We start from the raw sequence: 19,022 nt of genomic DNA, 5'->3' as shown, positions 1-19,022 counted from the left end.
TACTTGAGGTTCCCGCAATCAGCCGTAGGGGGCGTTGGTCCACAATCTGCGCCTGCGCATTGCTAACCGTTACCGAGCTAACCTACCTTTCGCGCATGCGCGAACATTACGTGGGCTTTGTAGGTGGCCTTCGGCGGAAGGCGCGGAGTGTGCTGGGAACGCCGGATGCGGAAATCACTTTGTCTCACGCTCCAGGTGCCGGTGGTTGCTGCGTGCATTTTTGTCTGATTTCCAGAGTCAGGAGTTCGGGGACCATTTGCCACAATGTATGACGCAGACGAGGGTAGGTGACCGCGGAGACCCGTCTAAGGGGGGAAAGGTGGGGAGCTGGACGAATTGAGGATTTGCGGACTTTCCCCAAGCCGGCCATACAAGTGTCCCCAGTCTTGTTTCCCATTTACCCCAGGTCGGGAACGAAGCCTTGATTGCCAAAGGGGGAGGGTGCAGGGAATGTAGTGTTAATGTTCCCGGTCAGGGCGACACTTGTTTCCTCACTGCTGGCTTCTTGATGAATCATACATACTACTTTCTCGTATTGAAATAGAGTGCAGAACCATACAGTCAAAATCCGTTTTGACTTTGAAGTAAAAGGCTCTTTTTAAAATTTCCTTTAAGGCCAGAGTAAATGGATTAATTGGATAGTTGAATTTTTGAGCGTCAACCTGTGCCAGACAACCTGTGCTGGGGCGGGGGGTGGGGGGCGGCACTGTGTGTGGGGTGGGGCTGGGAGTGGGGGGAGGGAGGTTTAGTTTGGCATTCTTTCATGCTGTCATATGTCTAAGTAATTTGTCTTGAAAGATGGCCTTTAAATTTCCTCTTCCCACAACAATGACACAGTTAACTGGGCCATATGTATTTGTTTTTTTTTTTCTTTTCACATATAGTAGTCATGTCTAGTGTGTTTTCATTTGTATTTTTAAAACTCCCTCTTCCATTCTTCACAGCTACTGTTTCAAACTTTATTTTCTTCTGCCTCCCAATCCTGTGGCTACTCCTCACATTTCTTCTTATTCCCTCGCTACTCCTTGGAGAAAATAGAAAGACAAAAGCTTAAACTCTACTGATTAAACTTGTCTCATTTATATCTGAGTCTAGAAATTTATTATCATTACGGCGTTCTCCTTTCTTAACTTCTATCTCAGTGGAAAAGAAATCCAGAAAAGATTTTTTAGCTTTATTTTTTTTGAATAGGTAATATATTCTTGTGTCTCACAAGCCAGAAAATATAAAAGTGTCAGGTCTCTTTCTTGTCCATCACCTTCCTGTGTAAACCTCCTTCATGGCAGGTAGCCACTGTCCCTCGATTATTTTTTATTTTTTTAAATATATATTTTTTTATTTCGGAGAGGGAGGGAGGGAGAGAGAGATAGAAACATCAATGATGAGAGAGAACCACTGACAGACTGCTTCCCGCATACTCCCTACTGGGGATCGAGCCTGCAAGCCGGGCATATGCCCTTGATCAGAATCGAACCCAGGACCCTTCAGTACGCAGGCCGACCCTCTATCCACTGAGCCAAACTGGCTAGGGCTCGATTATTTTAATAAAAAAATAGAAACATCATATTTATATAGATGTTTAAATAGAAACATATTTAAAATAATCGAGCTAGAGAGTAAAAAATATTTAAATAGAAACATATTTAAAATAATCGAGCTAGAGAGTAAAAAAACCTGCCCAGATTAAAAAATATATATATTTTTATTGATTTCAGAGAGGGAAGGAGAGAGAGATAGAAACATCAATGATTAGAGAGAATCGTTCATCGGGTGCTTCCTGCATGCCCCGTACTAGGCATCTAGCCTGCAACTGGGCATGAGCCCTTGACCGGAATTGAGCCCAGGACCCTTCAGTCCGCAGGCCAACACTCTATCCACTGAGCCAAACTGGCTGGGGCTAGATACCTTTTTCTTACCCCTCTCCCCATGTGTAGGGATCAGTAATTCTAGTCTATTTAAGAAGAATCTATTAAATAACTTTATTTTAGATATGTATTCAATTTTGAATCCGAAACTCAGAATATTAAAAAAAATAAAGTACACTTATTCTTTAACATAAGAAGATGAGAGATATGTTAGAGCAGTGGTCGGCAAACTCATTAGTCAACGGAGCCAAATATCAACAGTACAATGATTGAAATTTCTTTTGAGAGCCAAATTTTTTAAACTTAAACTTCTTCTAACACCACTTCTTCAAAATAGACTCGCCCAGGCCATGGTATTTTGTGGAAGAGCCACACTCAAGGGGCCAAAGAGCCGCATGTGGCTCTCGAGCCGCAGTTTGCCGACCACTGTGTTAGAAGATCAGTGCACACTGATTTTTAAAGTGCCCTATTCACATTAAAATTGCTGTATAATTACCCCAACATTTGGCTGCCTAAAAATTAATATGTTTATGGATTTAAGTGGTCAGGAATTTGGGTAGAGCATAGTAGTAATGACTTGTCTGCTCCATTTCAGTAGTTGGCCTGGGAAGATTCAAAGGCTGGGTGTTGACTGCTGGGGGCGGGATGATCTGGAGTGTTTACTCACGTGTCTGGCACTTAGCTTAGAAGGACTCGAGGACTTGAATTGCTGACTGGAGCATCTATAAGTAGCTCTCCATATGATTTGGGCTTACTCACAGTACACAGTTTTAGAGTACTAGGACTTCTTAATGGCAATTCAGGGCTCCAGAAGAAAGTGTTTCAACAAACAAGGCGGAACAACACTGCCTTTCTGACCTAGTTTCTAAAGTCACATAACATCGCTTTAGCTGCACTGTTTTAGTTTTGGGAGAGTAAAAAAACCTGCCCAGATTCAAAGGAAGGAAACATAGCTGGTGGTTGAGTGTTGACCTATGAACTAGGAGGTCACTGTTCAATTCCCGATTGGGGCACATGCCCGGATTGTGGGCTTGATACCCAGTAGGGGATGTGCATGAGGCGGCCGATCAGTGATTCTCTCACATTGATGTTACTATCTTTCCCTTCCTCTCCCTTCCTCTCTGAAATCAATCAATAAACAAACACACACACACACACACACACACACACACACACACACACACACACACATATATATATATATATATATATATATAAAGGGAAGGAAATATAGACCCCTATATCTTGTAAAAAAGCTTGTGAAATGGAAAATACAATTGTGGCCATCTTTGGAAAATACAGTTCATGTATGAAATGTTTCTGTAATGGACCACCCCACCTTAAGGTATTGCTCAACTATTGGAACTGTTTTCTGTCTCTACACCTTAATCTTTGACCCCAGCCTTTGAGGACTATGAGCTTGCTCCTAGTTACCTGCATAGATTCTGTTAATGAATAGAATAAGAAGATGAGAAACTTACAGATTCACACACTTAAGCTGAACCTTTGTAATGAGGCCTCTTTGTATATTGGGTGAATACCTGTGTGTTGTACACCTATGTGTACATAGATATTTACCCATGTGTGTTATTTCATTACAATTTTATTAATGTAATTGAAATTTTAGAAGAGTGAGGTAAAAGGATTGCTTTTTAAAAAAATATGTTTTTCATTGATATCAGAGAGGAAGGGAGAGAGAAAGAAACATCATTGATGAGAGAGAATCATTGATTGGTTGCCTCCTGTGTGCCCCACACTGAGGATTGAGCCCGAAATTTGGACATGTTCCCTGACTGGGAATCAAACCGTAACCTCCTGGTTCATAGGTCGACACTCAACCACTGAGCCACACTGGCTGGACAAAAGTATTGCTTTTTTTTTAGCAGATTGTTACCTTTGGAGCAAGATGTTAATTAGTAGCATTTTTATTCCAGATGAGTACAATAGTTTTTTTTCTTGCAGATATGCAATATGATGAGGATGATGATGAAATCACCCCAGATTTGTGGCAAGAAGCATGCTGGATTGTAATCAGGTAATTTAAGGCTAAACTGAATAAGCTTAAAAGGCACTATAACCTTAAAGGGATTTCCTGCTTATTCGCTTCTTGAAAACTAGATGTTCTGTATCAGTGTGCTACATGAGAGCCAGTTTCTTATTTTGTTTATTTATTTATATTTAACTTTAAGTATTTTGGGCTTATAGAAAGGTTACACAATGAATTCATGTATATACTTCACCTAAATGTTAACCTTATACTATATTTTCTTTGCCTTTTTTTGACTCTCAATATTTTTTTCTGAAACATTTGATAGTAAGTTGCAGACATAGGAACATCCTTTTACATAAATCATCAAAATCAGGAAATTAGTATTAATGTAATAATTTTATTTAATCTGCAACTAGCAATAGTTGTCGCACTAACATTGTTTATAGCAAAATAATTTTTTTTTTCTGATTCTAGGATAACATATTGTGTTTTTCATGATTTATTCTTTTATCTCCTATAATCTAAAACAGTTCCTCAGTCTTCCTCGTTTTTTGTTTTTTTTTGACCTTGACATTTTTGAGAAATACAGGACAGTTATTTCCCATTTATTTATTTATTCATTCATTCATTTAAATATGTTTTTATTGATTTTAGAGGAAGGGAGAAGGGAGAGAGAGATAGAAACATCAATGATGAGAGAGAATCATTGATCAACTGCCTCCTGCACACCTCCCACTGGGCATTGAGCTTGCAACCAGGGCATGTGCCCTGAAAAGGGAATTGAACCGTGACCTCCTGGTTCATGGGTTGACGTCCAACCACTGAACCGCACTGGCTGGGCCTGGCCAGTTACTTTTTAGAATGCCCCTTAGTTTGAGATTTGTGTGATTACTTTTGGCAGCAGTGAGGCTCTCTGGAAGTACTATGTTCGGAGCACATGATACCTATTTGTTTAATTATTGGTGATAATAATTTTATTTCTTTGTTTTTTCTTTATTTTAAATGGATAAATTTACAATAGGTTGTATTTCAACCCAAATTCCCCTAATTTAAGTGTAATTAAAATGTAATGAAACTCGGGAAGAAACCTTAACTATAGATAAGAAAACTAACTTTAAAAATATATATATCTTTGTTGATTTCAGAAAGGAAGGGAGAGGGAGAGAGAGATAGAAACATCAATGATGAGAGAGAATCATTGATTCGCTGCCTCCTGCACATCCCACACTAGGGATTAAGCCCACCACCTGGGCATGTGCCCTGACTGGGAATCGAATCAGTGACTTCCTGGTTCACAGGTCGACGCTCAACCATTGAGCCACAATGTCCAGGCAAGAAAACAAAATTTTAAGTAATAAGGTAACATCCTGCTATGTTAGGATGTAAAATGCTGCAACTCTGCTGTCATCAGACTGACAGTTGCTTTGTATGAGTAACATGATGATGTCTCTTTGATCCCCACCTGCTCCAGGATGCACATCTCTTGGTTGACACTTTCTCCCTTTTCAAAGAACACAGGCTTCTGACATTCTGCCAGTCGTATTTGGAATATAACCGAACCTTTTTTCAACATTGCTTGTTAAAAATATTTTGAATTTTTGAGATGTCAGTATATATTTTTCCTATTAAACAGAGGCTATAAATAATTTGTATTGAGACATTAGGATTTTCTATAATATTTGGATATTAAACACCAAGAGTCCTTCTACTAGGAAACAAAAACCAGGTAGATGTTCTGTGGGATATGCCTATATTCAAAGAATATTTTGGTTTTAGTTGAAAAAGAATTGTTTTCAACATATATGGTAGATTGCTCAAGGATAAAACACTATTGTGAATAGTCAATGCATTTAATATTTGTTACAAAATAAATGATTTGATTTTTACATTTTTTTAAAGAATAGTTTATTTTTATTTATTTTCGTGTTTTTTTTTAATTTTTATTTTTTAAAAATATATTTTATTGATTTTTTTACAGAGAGGAAGGGAGAGGGATAGAGAGTTAGAAACATCGATGAGAGAGAAACATCGATCAGCTGCCTCCTGCACACCTCCTACTGGGGATGTGCCTGCAACCAAGATACATGCCCTTGACCGGAATTGAACCTGGGACCCTTCAGTCCCCAGGCCAACGCTCTGTCCACTGAGCCAAACCAGTTAGGTTATTATTTATTTTTTAAATCCTCACCTGAGGATATTTTTCTATTGAATTTTAGAGAGTGGGAGAGGGAAAGACAGAGAAACATTCATGTGAGAGAAATACATTGATTGGTTGCCTCCTGCACAAGCCTTGACCAGGGCCCAGGCCGGGGAGGAGCCTGCAACCAAGGTACATGCCCTTGATTGGAATCGAACCTGGGACTCTTTGGTCCGAAGGCTGACATTCTATCCACTGAGCCAAAACAGCTAGGGCAATAGATTATTGATTTTTAGAGAGGGAGAGAGAAACATTGATGTGAGAGCACAACATCAATAGGCTGCCTCCTGCATGTCCCCTATAGGGGATAGAGCCTGAAATCAGGGCATGTGCCCTTGACCAGGAATCGAATCCACAACCCTACTGTGCGAGGGCCGATGCTCTACCACTGAGCAACACCAGCCAGGGCTCCTGTAGCCATTCTTAATGCTGTACCTTATACAAGCATTGTGTACTGTGTTACCTACCAGAGGATCAAACTTCTAATATTGCTGGCTGTAGTTGATTGAATAAGGGACCTTGGCCCAATGCCAATCTCTAGGCATGCCAGTGATCTGTGAGTTGACCTGATGATGCCAAATGGGTGACTGGTGATTAGTTGGGCTATTCATATTGTATCAGAAAATTGATGTGAGTATGGGGAAGTCATTAGGTACTAGGGAGAGAGGAGCAGAAGTAAGGGGGATCACAGATATAAGATGCAGGGGTCACAAGGTAGAGGAGTTGAGATGTGGCGGTGTGCTGATGGCGCAGCTCCTGTTGCTATGGGGTGATGATCTCAGAGCTCTTGTAGTCTCACTAAAGTCTCACCATGCAGCTGTTCTTGGGTGATGGTGAGGAGTGAGATTCCTCTTGCACTTGTATCTACTTATTTCTTTTTATATATCTCTTTCCCCATCCCTCACATGAACAAGTGTCTATTCCTTATAAACAATGTCTGCTCTTTTGGATTCTCCATCCTTCTTTAGGGCTTGACTGTGTGATTTCTGTATCTACACTACTAGCACTGATCTCTTACCCATGCTCCACCTTTTAATATTCATTCATTTGCTGAGTATTTTCACTTGAATGACTTACTGTCATCTCACCTTTAACATACTCAAAATAGAACTAATAATCTTTAACCTGAAATGGAAATGCTTAATACATTCCATATTTTAGTCATTGATATCTTCCCTCTTATTCAAATTAGAGTTCTTATTTTTATCTTTGACTGGATTTTTTTAAGTTTTTGTCCTGACATTTTTTTTAAGAAATATTTCCAAGAGTTTGGATGAAATTTATCTATAAAGGACATTTGTAAATTAGTGCTCTCTTACTTTTTATTATAATTCTTATGTTGTGCTTTTTTTCTCTTTCTTTTAATCTTTATTGTTGAAAGTATTACATAGGTCTTCCTTTTCCCCCCATTAATCTCTTCCAGCCCTCTCCCATCCTCCCCTTACGTTGTGCTTTAATTATTTTACTCATATGTATAAGTCTTGTTTCCACAAACTTAAGTTATACAAAGACAATATTCATAGTTTTACCTCTTTTTTGGATACTTCATAGTATCTTGTGTAGTGATGGGCATATAGTGGTTGGTATTTAATAACTTTGTTGAATTTAATATAATGGAAATGGGGAAATATATTAGAAAACATCACTCACTGTGTTGTAACTAATTATGAACTCAAATATTTTCCTAGTTCCTATTTTGATGAGAAAGGCTTGGTCAGACAACAGCTGGATTCTTTTGATGAGTTTATTCAGATGTCTGTTCAAAGAATTGTGGAAGATGCTCCACCTATAGACCTACAAGCTGAAGCTCAGCATGCTAGTGGAGAAGTTGAAGAACCGGTAAGATAATTATTCTAATAAAGTAACATAAGTAAAGGAAGACTATTGATATGAAATTTCAGTTCTCTCACCTGCCTTGAAGGCTAAAGAAAAGTTAGTTGGTGTTTTTAGCAGAGTACTTATAGCATCTTCAATTAGCTCCTGATTTATTCTTATAAGTGGAGAGATGCATTTTTGCAATTATAGTTGACCCTTGAACAACATGGATTTGAACTGCATGGGTCGATGAAATACATGGGTTTCTTTTATTCTTGTACACAAACAATGTAAACTTACAGTATTGATAAATACAGTGCAGTACTCTAAATGTATTTTCTCTTCCTTTACATTTTCTTTTTCCTAGCTTATTTTATTGTAAGAATATTGTGTTATTGGTAATGCTTCCAGTCAACAGTAGGCTATTAGTAGTTAAGTTTTGGGGAGTCAAAAGTTATAAGCGTATTTTTAACTGCATGGAGTGGAGTGTGGGTGTTCAAGGGTCAACTAGAATCCAAAACCCCAATCTTTATCAGATAGTAGGTATTTGATAGTTGGGAAAAGGGAATTCAGAAATAAGATGAAGCAAGGCAGAAATAGTCATATTTCTTCAGAAAAACCCACTTTTTCTTTCACAATATAAGAAATCATTAAAGAAAAATGTATTTGAAGGACTTTTTCTCTTGATTATTTGTTGAATGAAATGCATTATAATAGTATAAGAAATTATAAAGGAAAATCACTTAAACATATTAGCTATTTTATTTTTTCTAAGTTCCTTAGTCTTTGTTGACACGTGCATATTTTTAGCATTGTTAAAATCATAGCAAAGATGTAATTTTAATACTCTGGTTTTACATGAATGATTGTAAGGAAGTATATAATCTAAAATAATGACTGTAGTTTTTCAGCGATAGAGAGGCAGTGCGAAAGGCCTCGAGATACAGGTAAAACTGAGAAACAAAGTGAGACAGGGAGAGCTCAGATACAGAGGTACACTGAGGGAGAGGTTATTATTTTTAGTCTTTTCTGTAGTTAGCTCCTAGGAGCTGATACATTATTCTCATTCTAGTTGGAGATACTGTAAAGACATGCTGTTAAGAACAAAAATAATAGGCTCTTCAGTCAGTGTGCTGGAAAAATAAGCATAAAATGCCTTTTTTATACTTAAGACATTTTTCTTTATTTTTAAAATATATTTTATTGATTTCAGAGAAGAAGGGAGAGGGAGAGAGAGATAGAAACATCAGTGATGAGAGAGAATCATTGATCAGCTGCCTCCTACACGCCCCACACCAGGGATTGAGCCCATAACCCAACCCGGGCATGTTCCCTGACTGGGAATCGAACTTCGACCTTCTGGTTCATAGGTCGACGCTCAACCACTGCTCAACCACTGAACCACGCTGGCCAGGCCATTTTTTCTTTATTGTCTTTGCAAAACAAGAGAGAGAACAATGTAACATAGCATATTCAAAGTGCTAGTACCGTAAATACTGTTGGAGGAAAAGATCTCTGAAGCTGGGGTATCAGAACTTGGTGGAAAAGATGGAGAGACTTAAGCTGACCATGAAGGGCAGGGTAGAATTTATCTTAGTAGGGAAAAGATACTTAGGCATTTCAGCAAGAAAATGCTTGATATATTTGGTTTGGGTATGGCATGGGGACCACCACAGTCGGTGTATGATTTTTTTTTTTTTGATCTGTTTTTTGATAGGTATTAGTGGAAAATAAGATGGAACCAGATGGTCCCAGGCTTTGGATGTCTTTGGGTGACATGGGGCATTGTTGAAATATTGTCAAGTAAAGTGAATATAGCATTATTTTAGAAAGATTTCTTTGGAAATGGTAGGAAGAGATTGGAGGCAGGTAAAAATCTTGGAATAGCCTAGGTTTAAAATAATAATGTCCTATATTAGGGTAATGGTGGAAATAAGGATACAGATACAGAGGTACACTGAGGGAGAGGTTCTCAGAGAAGAAGATGGATGGCTTTCCTTTGGTTCATTATCATCACTGGTTCTCTTTGCCCTTTACCTACTCCATTTTAGTAAACTTGAATGTCAATAATTTACCTTCAGTAGTTTGTTTAGTCCCATCTTCCCCTTCTCTGAGATTTGATTTAGAGAGAAATTTATTATCCATTTATCTCTGGAAGTTTTCATGGATCTTGTTTTATTGGGGAGCAAGTATATCTTTAATTGAAAAACTTTTTTTTTTTTTTCCTGCTGTGGACTGAGCTACAGTCAACTAGAGTTGGTAGTTCTGGTCCTTCACATAGAATAATTAGAATTTTTTGGAAGTTTAATTTAAGAATTAAATTAGGTGCATTCTTTTTTCTGGTGTTCTGTTCATTATAGGACAACTCTAATTGTATGAATTTACCTTTTCTTTGTTTTCTGGTAACTTTGTACTTCTGATGCTAAGGACAGGGCACATGAGACTATATATATCTTTAATACAAATACTTTTTCATTGTTTGATATAAACTTAGAGCACATGATATGTTCATAGTCTTTATTTACTTATGATATATTAAGTCTCGTTTTGTTTTCTGCCTTAAGAAACCGATTAAGTATAAAATGTGACATCTTTGGAATATGGATGTTGACTTTAGAGAGTCCCTGTATTAGTACAGTGGGTTAATTTCATCAGTTTCTGGAGCCTTTTCTACTAAAAACGTTAATGTCGATTGAAAAAGAATCATTAAAACTTTTATGGAAAAAAATTATTTATCCTCTGTGGTTTCTTTGGTTTTATTTCAGCCAAGATATTTGCTGAAGTTTGAACAGATTTATCTCTCCAAGCCTACCCACTGGGAAAGAGATGGTGCTCCTTCACCAATGATGCCAAATGAGGCCAGGTTACGAAATCTCACGTAAGATTGTTTTTCCAGCAACTGGTAGTGAAATACAATTCAGAAAATGTAATTTTAACTAGTTGAGAGTTTTAGCAAATACCCACTATTACTAAATTGTGTTCTACTTTTATTTTTGAAGGTATTCTGCTCCACTTTATGTTGATATAACAAAAACAGTCATTAAAGAAGGTGAAGAACAACTTCAGACTCAGCATCAGAAAACTTTTATAGGAAAAATTCCAATTATGTTGCGTTCAACTTATTGCCTGTTGAATGGCTTAACAGATCGTGATCTTTGTGAGTTAAATGAATGCCCATTGGATCCTGGTGGCTATTTCATTATTAATGGATCAGAAAAGGTATTGTGGTATTAAATTTTAAATAATTGATTTTAGAGAGAGAGAGGCAGTGAGGGAGGGAGGGAAGGAGAGAGAAAGAAACATTGATTTGTTGTTCCAACAAATTCATTGGATGATTTTTGTATGTGTCCTGACTGAGCAGGATTGAACCCGCAGCCTTGGTGTATTGGGATGATGCTCCAACCAATTGAGCTATCCGGCCAGGGCTAGTTGCATTATTTAAAAAAAATTTACAAAATGATGATTAAAATTTGAAAGTTGAAATTAAAAAGTAAACTTCTATACAGAATAATCTGGAAGTGGTAGTTGAAATATTTAGGGTGGGTGACAGTTAAACTTATGTAAACCAAATATTTATTTTATTTAAAAAATATATTTTTATTGATTTCAGAGAGAGAGGAAGGGAGAGGGAGAAACAGAAACATCAATGGTGAGAGAGAATCATTGATTGGCTCTTTCCTGCACACGCCCTACTTGGGATTGAGCCCACAAACTGGGCATGTACCCTGACCGGGAATCGAACCCTGACTTCCTGGTTCATGGGTTGACGCTCAACCACTGAGCCACACTGGCCGGGCAAACCAAAATTTTATTTAGCTGTATTATATAATATGTCCTATATGGTCTGTTGTTTGGGCTTACACATTTTTATTAAGCATTTATACAAAATGGAATTTGTAAAGCTTAAGAATTGATGTTTCAGTGAGCCTATATAATCAAATTAAATTAAGATCCTGATTTCACTCTTCTTTCTATTTCAAGGACCTTGTGGGTTTTATAGCTGTAACTTTTTTTATTGTCTATATAGGTTCTAATTGCTCAAGAAAAAATGGCAACGAACACAGTCTATGTGTTTGCCAAAAAGGATTCTAAATATGCCTACACAGGAGAGTGTAGATCATGTCTGGAGAATTCTTCCCGACCCACCAGTACTATTTGGGTTAGCATGCTGGCAAGAGGAGGACAGGTATGGACTGGGATATGATGTTTGAGTTAATTCCTTTTTGTAGTTTATCAGACTGCATTCTTAGAAAGTTTTTCTTGAACATATTATCAGTGTTATATGATAGGCATTGTATTATTTACTTATTGCTCTGTAAGATTACTCCAATAGCAATATCTATCATTTCATAGTTTCTATAAGTCCAGACTCGGTGTGGCTTAGCTGGGTCCTCTAGTTGAACATCTCTCACAAGGCTGCAATCATTGTGTTTTCCTGGACTGCAGTCATCTTAAGGGGCAGTCTTGTGGTTGGTGGCAGCATTCAGTTCACCATGGGCTTTTGAACTGAGAGTCTCAATCCTTGCTGGCTTTTGGTTGGAAGCCTGTCTCAGTTTCTTGCCACATGGGTTCTCTCTATGCAGCAACTGACAACATGGCAGCTTGCTTCATCAGAGAGAGTAATCGAGTAGAGCCATAGAGTGTACAAACAAGGTGGAAATCACAGTCTTTTATAAAATAATCTTGGAAGCAATATCCTCTTTTTGTTGGATGCAAGTCAGTATCCTCAGCCTCGTACTCAATGGGAGGGAATTGCACAGGCAATAATAGTAGTAGGCTGGGATTGTCAGGCACTATCTTAGAAGCTGCCCATCATAGGCTTGTTACTTAAAATAATGTAATCTAATAATAGCATTTCTTGAATATTTGCTATGTCAATTATGTTATTCAGATTGCTTGATTTAATCTTTACAACTATCTTGGAAAGTAGTTGTACTAGTAATTACCTCTATTTTAATTTCATGTACATTTAAAAATATATTTTTATTGATTTCAGAGAGGAAGTGAGAGGGAGAGAAAGATAGAACATCAAGGATGAGAGAGGACCATTGATCGGCTGCCTCCTACATGCCCCCTACTGGGGATGAGCCCACAACCCGGGCATGTGACCTTTACTGAAATCGAACCTGGGATCCTTCAGTCCGAAGGCCGACGCTCTATTCACTGAGCCAAACTGGCTGGGGCTCATGTGCACTTTTTAAAAAAATTCTTACTTTTTTTATTGTCTAAAGTTTTACATATGTCTCCTTTTTCCCTGATTGACCCCCCCCCCCCCCCAGCCATTCCCACCCCGGGCAAGCCCCCACCACCCCAGTGTCTGTGTCCATTGGTTATGCTAATATGCAATGTGCATTTTTTATTAAAGTTTTTTTTGAATAAGTCATACATGCATGTTCAAATAATTCAAGAAGCACAAGAAAGGATATACTATAAAACGTAGTCTTTGACTCTCAGATCTCTTCCTCAGAGGTAGTTGCTTTTGATAATTTTTTATGAATCAGTTCAGAAACAGTCTTAATGCAAAAAATACAAGTGGGAGCATACCACATACACTTTGCTGTTATCTTACAAAGATAAACAACTTGAAGATTAGAGAGTTTTAACTGCCTGAAGTTAAATAGAATGTGTTAATTGAAAAGGTTTTTATTAAATGGTGGTGGAATGGGGCCCAAAAAAGATCCCCAAGTGGTTGTGATATGCGTTTATTTTCGAGAAGCATTGGCCTTGGTTATGGAGGGCAAAGATAAACGCAACATATTAGAGAGGATATCATGTTAGCTATGGGCAAAATGAACTAATTAGAGGCAGAGAAAGGAAAATCATCTGGATTTAGTGACAGGTTTGCTATGGTATGAGGATGGAGTAAGATTTTATGATTTCTATCCTGAGGTTCTGGATAGAATAACTTTCAAGAATTTATTTTTAGAGAGACTTTATTGAGTTCATTTTTAGACAAAATATTTTTTGGGGTTGGGGTGCATGATGTAGGCATTATTTCTTAATGTTTTGAAAAAAATCTATAATGAAACAAATAATGGACTAAATGGAATAATTGATAGAATCAGCCAAATGGTAGTTGGAGATATGAGGGTTGAGGGTACAGGAAAAAGATCAAGATGAAGATTTGTTTATCATTTATGAAAAATTGTTAACTGGACACCCATGAGATGAGATAAGGTTTCTAAGGAAGGAGGCCTGAAGTAGGAGGAAGACAACAGAAACTGTTATTAGAGGGATATGATAATGTAGGGTTTTGAGGCCAAGGGAGGTTTGAATTTGATATTGAAGGAAAGAAATATGATTAAAATTGAGAAGCCACATGGTTGTATACCAGTGTAGGCTAGTAACTTTTATTTCATTACTGTGTGTGTGTGTGCAATTAAAGTGAGAAAGAAATTGGAAAAAATGAAGCTTGTGAAAGAGGCTGTTTATTTATTCAACCAAGAAAATACCACACAGACCAGCTCTGAGCTAATACTTCTTTCTCATTCTGTGCTTAGCTTTTTCAACATTTGTCTGTCCATATTCTCTCTCTCTCCCTCTCTTTTTTTCATATTCTCTCTTTTTGAGCCCTTCTCTATTTCTTCCATATATGTTTTGTTTTTATTTGTTTTCTTGGTGGATGGAGAGGGTGAGGGGTCAATGTTCATGTTCTCTTGCAGCCAAAAGTCATTTCCAGATACAGTATTGGGTAATTCTGAGAAAATCTTGGCAGGCAGATAGTAGAGAAAGGAAGTTTTTTCAGGTCTAAATGACCAGCCTGTCCATAAAATTAGTAAATCTGTTGCAGTGGCTTTGAAAAGCAGCCATTCCTTAGAGTATAAGAAGCATGCTTCTTTTGAAATACATACAGTGATGATCATATATGTAAAATGGTTCTCACTGATACTTTTCTATGGCTGTGATCTCTGTATACTCATACTCTAATGTTATTTTTTCTAGGGTGCAAAAAAGAGTGCTATTGGTCAACGCATTGTGGCAACTCTACCATATATCAAGCAAGAAGTTCCCATTATTATTGTGTTCAGAGCATTAGGTTTTGTGTCTGACAGAGATATTTTAGAGCATATTATTTATGATTTTGAAGATCCAGAGATGATGGAAATGGTAATGTATAAGCAAAATATATTCATAGTGTTTTATAAGAGGTTTAAAGTTATTGACTGTTGCTAATCTTTTTTTTTAAATTTTCACCCAAGAGAGACAGTACGGGAGAGTGAGAAACACCCTTTTGACGGTGAAACATTGATTGGTTGCCTCCTCCACGCCGACCAGGGATGGAACCCGAGACCTTTTGGTGTACAGGATGTCTCTCCAACCAACTGAGCCACATTGGCCAGGGCTGTTGCTAATCTTACAATAAGTAGAAAGCCGCTCTGAAGAGCAGTTTACTTGTCACAAATCTCATGCTATTTACTGTTACATTTTCACTTTTTATTTTGAAGTAATTTCAGACTTACAGAAAGTTGCAAAGAACTCCTATATTCTCTTCACCCAGATTCACCAGTTGTTACCTTTGGCACATTTGCTTTAGCATTCTCTTTATATACATACTAGAGGCCCGGTGCACGAAATTCGTGCACGGTGTGTGTGTGTGTGTGTGTGTGTGTGTGTGTGTGTGTCCCTCAGCCCAGCCTGCACCCTCTCCAATCTGGGACCCCTCGAGGGATGTCCAACTGCCCACTAGGATTGGGCCTAAATGGGCAGTCGGACATCCCTCTCACAATCCAGGACTGCTGGCTCCCAACCGCTCGCCTGCCTGCCTGCCTACCTGATTGCCCCTAACTGCTTCTGCCTGCCAGCCTGATCACCCCCTAACCACTCCCCTGCCAGCCTGATTGACACCTAACTGTCCCCTGCTGGCCCGATTGCCCCTAAACTGCCCTCCCCTGCCAGCCTGGTCACCCTTAATTGTCCTCCCCTGCCGGCCATCTTGTGATGGCCATCTTGTGTCCACATGGGGGTGGCCATCTTGTGTGTTGGAGTGATGGTCAATTTGCATATTACCTCTTTATTATATAGGATTATTTTTTTCTAGAACATACCAGAGTTATTTCATGGATCATGCTCTTTTACACCTAAATGCTTCAGTGTATATTTTCTAAGAACCAGGACATTTACTTACATGATCAAAGTACAATTATTAAATCAGGACATTTAACATAGGTACAGTTCTAGTAACCCACAGATCTTTTTCAGGTTTTTGCCAGTTCTGATAAGTTTCTTAATGGCATTTTATTTTCTGTTTCAGAATTCAATACAGGATCATGTACTCCATGTTGTTTTTATGTCTCCTTGTCTTTTTCCTCAGTGTTTTACAACATTGAAATTTTTGGAGATGATAGGCCATTTATTTTGTAGATTTTCCCTCAGTTTTTCTTCTGTTTTTTGATATTTCCTCGTGGTTCGATTCAATTTATGCATTTTTTGGCAGGAAAAATACAGAAGTAATATTGTGCGCTTCCCAGGACATTGCATCAGGAGTCACATGATGTCCTTTTGTCCCATTATTTGTAATGTTAACTCTGCAGTGTGGTGTCTGTTAGGTTCCTCTACTGTAAAGTTACAATTTTTGTGGGAAGGTTTTTTGAATCTAGGTAAAGATTAATTTCCTTATCAGTCTTTTCCATTAATGATCTTTGTCTCAATAAATAGTTGATGGTCTTAAAGTTGTCCTAATTGTTCAGAGACTTTAAAATTACAGAGAAATAAGGTAAAATACAGGCTAAGCATTGGTCACAAAGTTAGAAAGTGGAGTAGGATTACATTGTAATTATTAGAGTATTTATTTATTGATAAGTTACATGAGAAAAATGAGTTCTGGTTATATTTTACTTTAAGCTTTCACCAGTAGTATGCTTTAAATTTTATTTTATTATTTTATCTATTTGTTTATGTTAATCTTTATTCGAGGATATTTTTTCATTGATTTTTTTTTCTTTTTAAGAGAGTGAAGGGAAGGGGAAGGGGGCGGGAGAGACATCAATTGCATGCACCCCGACTGGGGCCCAAGATAGAACCTGCAACCCACACTCTAACTACTGAGAAACACTGGCCAGGGCTGCTTTTTAAAAATTTAAATACTTAATGTGTAAGTATTTAAAAGAAAAGATAATACATGTTATCTTTTATCCAAAAAGCATCCCAAATGATTCGAACTGGATTAAGACAGTATTCAAACTGGAATTTTCTTAGTAAAGTGAAAGACCTGATTTGCTTTATGTATATTGTCTTTTTGAAAAACCTGTTTGTTCCTATAGCTCCTATGAAGCTTAAGTCAAATTTACAAGTCTGTGAGTCAGACATTCACTGTGCAAAAGTGTTTAATTTCTTCTTCTGAAAATACATTATTATTGTTATACCTTTTTCCAAATCCATATTAACCTTAAAACAATTTCATAACAATGACAATTTCCTTTAAAAAGATCATTTTGTTTACCATACTGTGGCCTCACTTTGACTGGTTTACCTGACCTTTTTCTGATCTTTGATTCTGTAATTGGAATTTGGATGCTTAAACTAGTGAATCAGTGATAATTAGACATAGGAAGTCAAAGGCGGGAAAGGCATGTCAGTATATGTGATAGGGGTCAAAGTTATGAAATGTTACCCCCCCATTTCTCATGCTCATTGTTGTGTAAAATTGGAACTTTAGAATGTTAGAAAAAGAGTGGAATTTAGATATTATTTTATCTAGCCTCTTTGTAGATGAGGAAACTTATTACATGGCTGCTCAGATACCAGAGGTATGGAATGCAGGTCTCCATAGCAATGCGTCTTTAAAATATTATCTTTTACAAAAAACTTAGTTTTTTTATTTATAGGGTAAAAACCTCTTAAACCAAGTTTTTTTTTGTTTTGTTTTGTAAACATATATTTTTATTGATTTCAGAGAGAAAGGGAGAGGGATAGAGAGAGAGAAACATTGATGAAAGAGAAACATCATCAATTGGCTCTGACTGCATGCCCCCTACTGGGGATCAAGCCCCAAACCCAGGCATGTGCCCTGATTGGGAATCAAATTGGTTTCCTCTTGGTTTATGGGTCCACACTCAACCCCTGAACCATACTGGCTGGGCCCTTATAAACCAAGGTTTAAAACCAATCTGGCCCATTTATTTTTAGGTTAATAAATTTTGATTTGACTATTAAACTTCTCTAAATTGGTTTTAGATATTTGGAAGGAGCTTGTTTTGCCATTACTTATTAAAATGTAAATAATAAACACTATTCTTTTTATAATGGAATTATTTGTATTTTTCTGGAAAGTGCTGATCAATGGATTTTGTTAGAGATCTCTAGATCTAAGGTGTCTTAAAGGTCTAAGATTTTTTTTATTCCTTAATTTTCTAAAAATATTTGCATAATCAATTCGGTTCATCGGGATAGTTAACATCTTATCAATTGACAGTTAACTTATTTTTAAGATGAAAATATGAATTTTAAAGTAACTTATTTAAATTATCTGATAGGTTAAACCTTCTCTTGATGAAGCTTTTGTCATCCAAGAACAAAATGTTGCACTAAATTTCATTGGCTCAAGAGGGGCAAAGCCTGGTGTCACTAAAGAGAAAAGAATTAAATATGCAAAAGAAGTCTTACAGAAAGAAATGCTCCCTCACGTTGGTGTCAGTGATTTTTGTGAGACCAAAAAAGCTTATTTCTTGGGGTATGTTAACTTTCATTGTTTTAAGTTCTTTGCAAAATATGTATTTGAGATAAAGCTTTTCTTAAAGCCCAAAATGTCAAACATGATGTTTTCAATATATAAATTTTTTAAAAATCCCAAAACCATGTGTTTTCTTTTTCTCACCTTTTTTGTTGTTGTTGTTGTTAAAGGTATATGGTGCATAGGTTACTTCTAGCAGCTTTGGGTAGAAGAGAATTAGATGACAGAGATCACTATGGAAACAAAAGACTGGATCTTGCTGGACCGCTACTTGCATTCTTATTTAGAGGGTAAGGAATTATAAGATGACATTATTAAAAATAGAGATATTTCACTCTAGATTGGCATTGTACGTTGAAGTGCTGAACTATCTTGGCATTCATATTGGGTGCATGTGAAGTTAACTATGTTCTCTTTGCCACTTGCCCAGATTTAATTTTGTTTCATGTCTAAGAATTTCAAGTTTGTGAGGACAATTTATTATAG

At 37.2% G+C, this 19,022-nt stretch overlaps 1 protein-coding gene across 1 annotated transcript in view; it reads left to right on the top strand.

The window, feature by feature from the left end:
- The first annotated feature begins 141 nt into the window (after positions 1-141).
- POLR2B (RNA polymerase II subunit B) overlaps positions 142-19,022 on the top strand; it is a 45,714-nt gene continuing 26,833 nt past the window's right edge. Inside the window, exons 1-9 of the mRNA XM_079770758.1 lie at positions 142-283; positions 3,828-3,900; positions 7,741-7,891; positions 10,633-10,745; positions 10,867-11,086; positions 11,895-12,053; positions 14,810-14,974; positions 18,340-18,536; positions 18,707-18,826. Of these exons, the coding sequence (XP_079626884.1) occupies positions 265-283; positions 3,828-3,900; positions 7,741-7,891; positions 10,633-10,745; positions 10,867-11,086; positions 11,895-12,053; positions 14,810-14,974; positions 18,340-18,536; positions 18,707-18,826 (1,217 nt within the window). The 5' untranslated portion in view covers positions 142-264. The remainder of the gene's footprint in view (positions 284-3,827; positions 3,901-7,740; positions 7,892-10,632; positions 10,746-10,866; positions 11,087-11,894; positions 12,054-14,809; positions 14,975-18,339; positions 18,537-18,706; positions 18,827-19,022) is intronic.

This window comes from Cnephaeus nilssonii, assembly GCF_951640355.1.
Source record: "Cnephaeus nilssonii genome assembly, chromosome: 1".
Classification (NCBI taxonomy): domain Eukaryota; kingdom Metazoa; phylum Chordata; class Mammalia; order Chiroptera; family Vespertilionidae; genus Cnephaeus; species Cnephaeus nilssonii.
The sequence above is the reverse complement of the archived record's forward strand: the minus strand, read 5'-3'. Positions and strand labels throughout refer to the sequence as shown.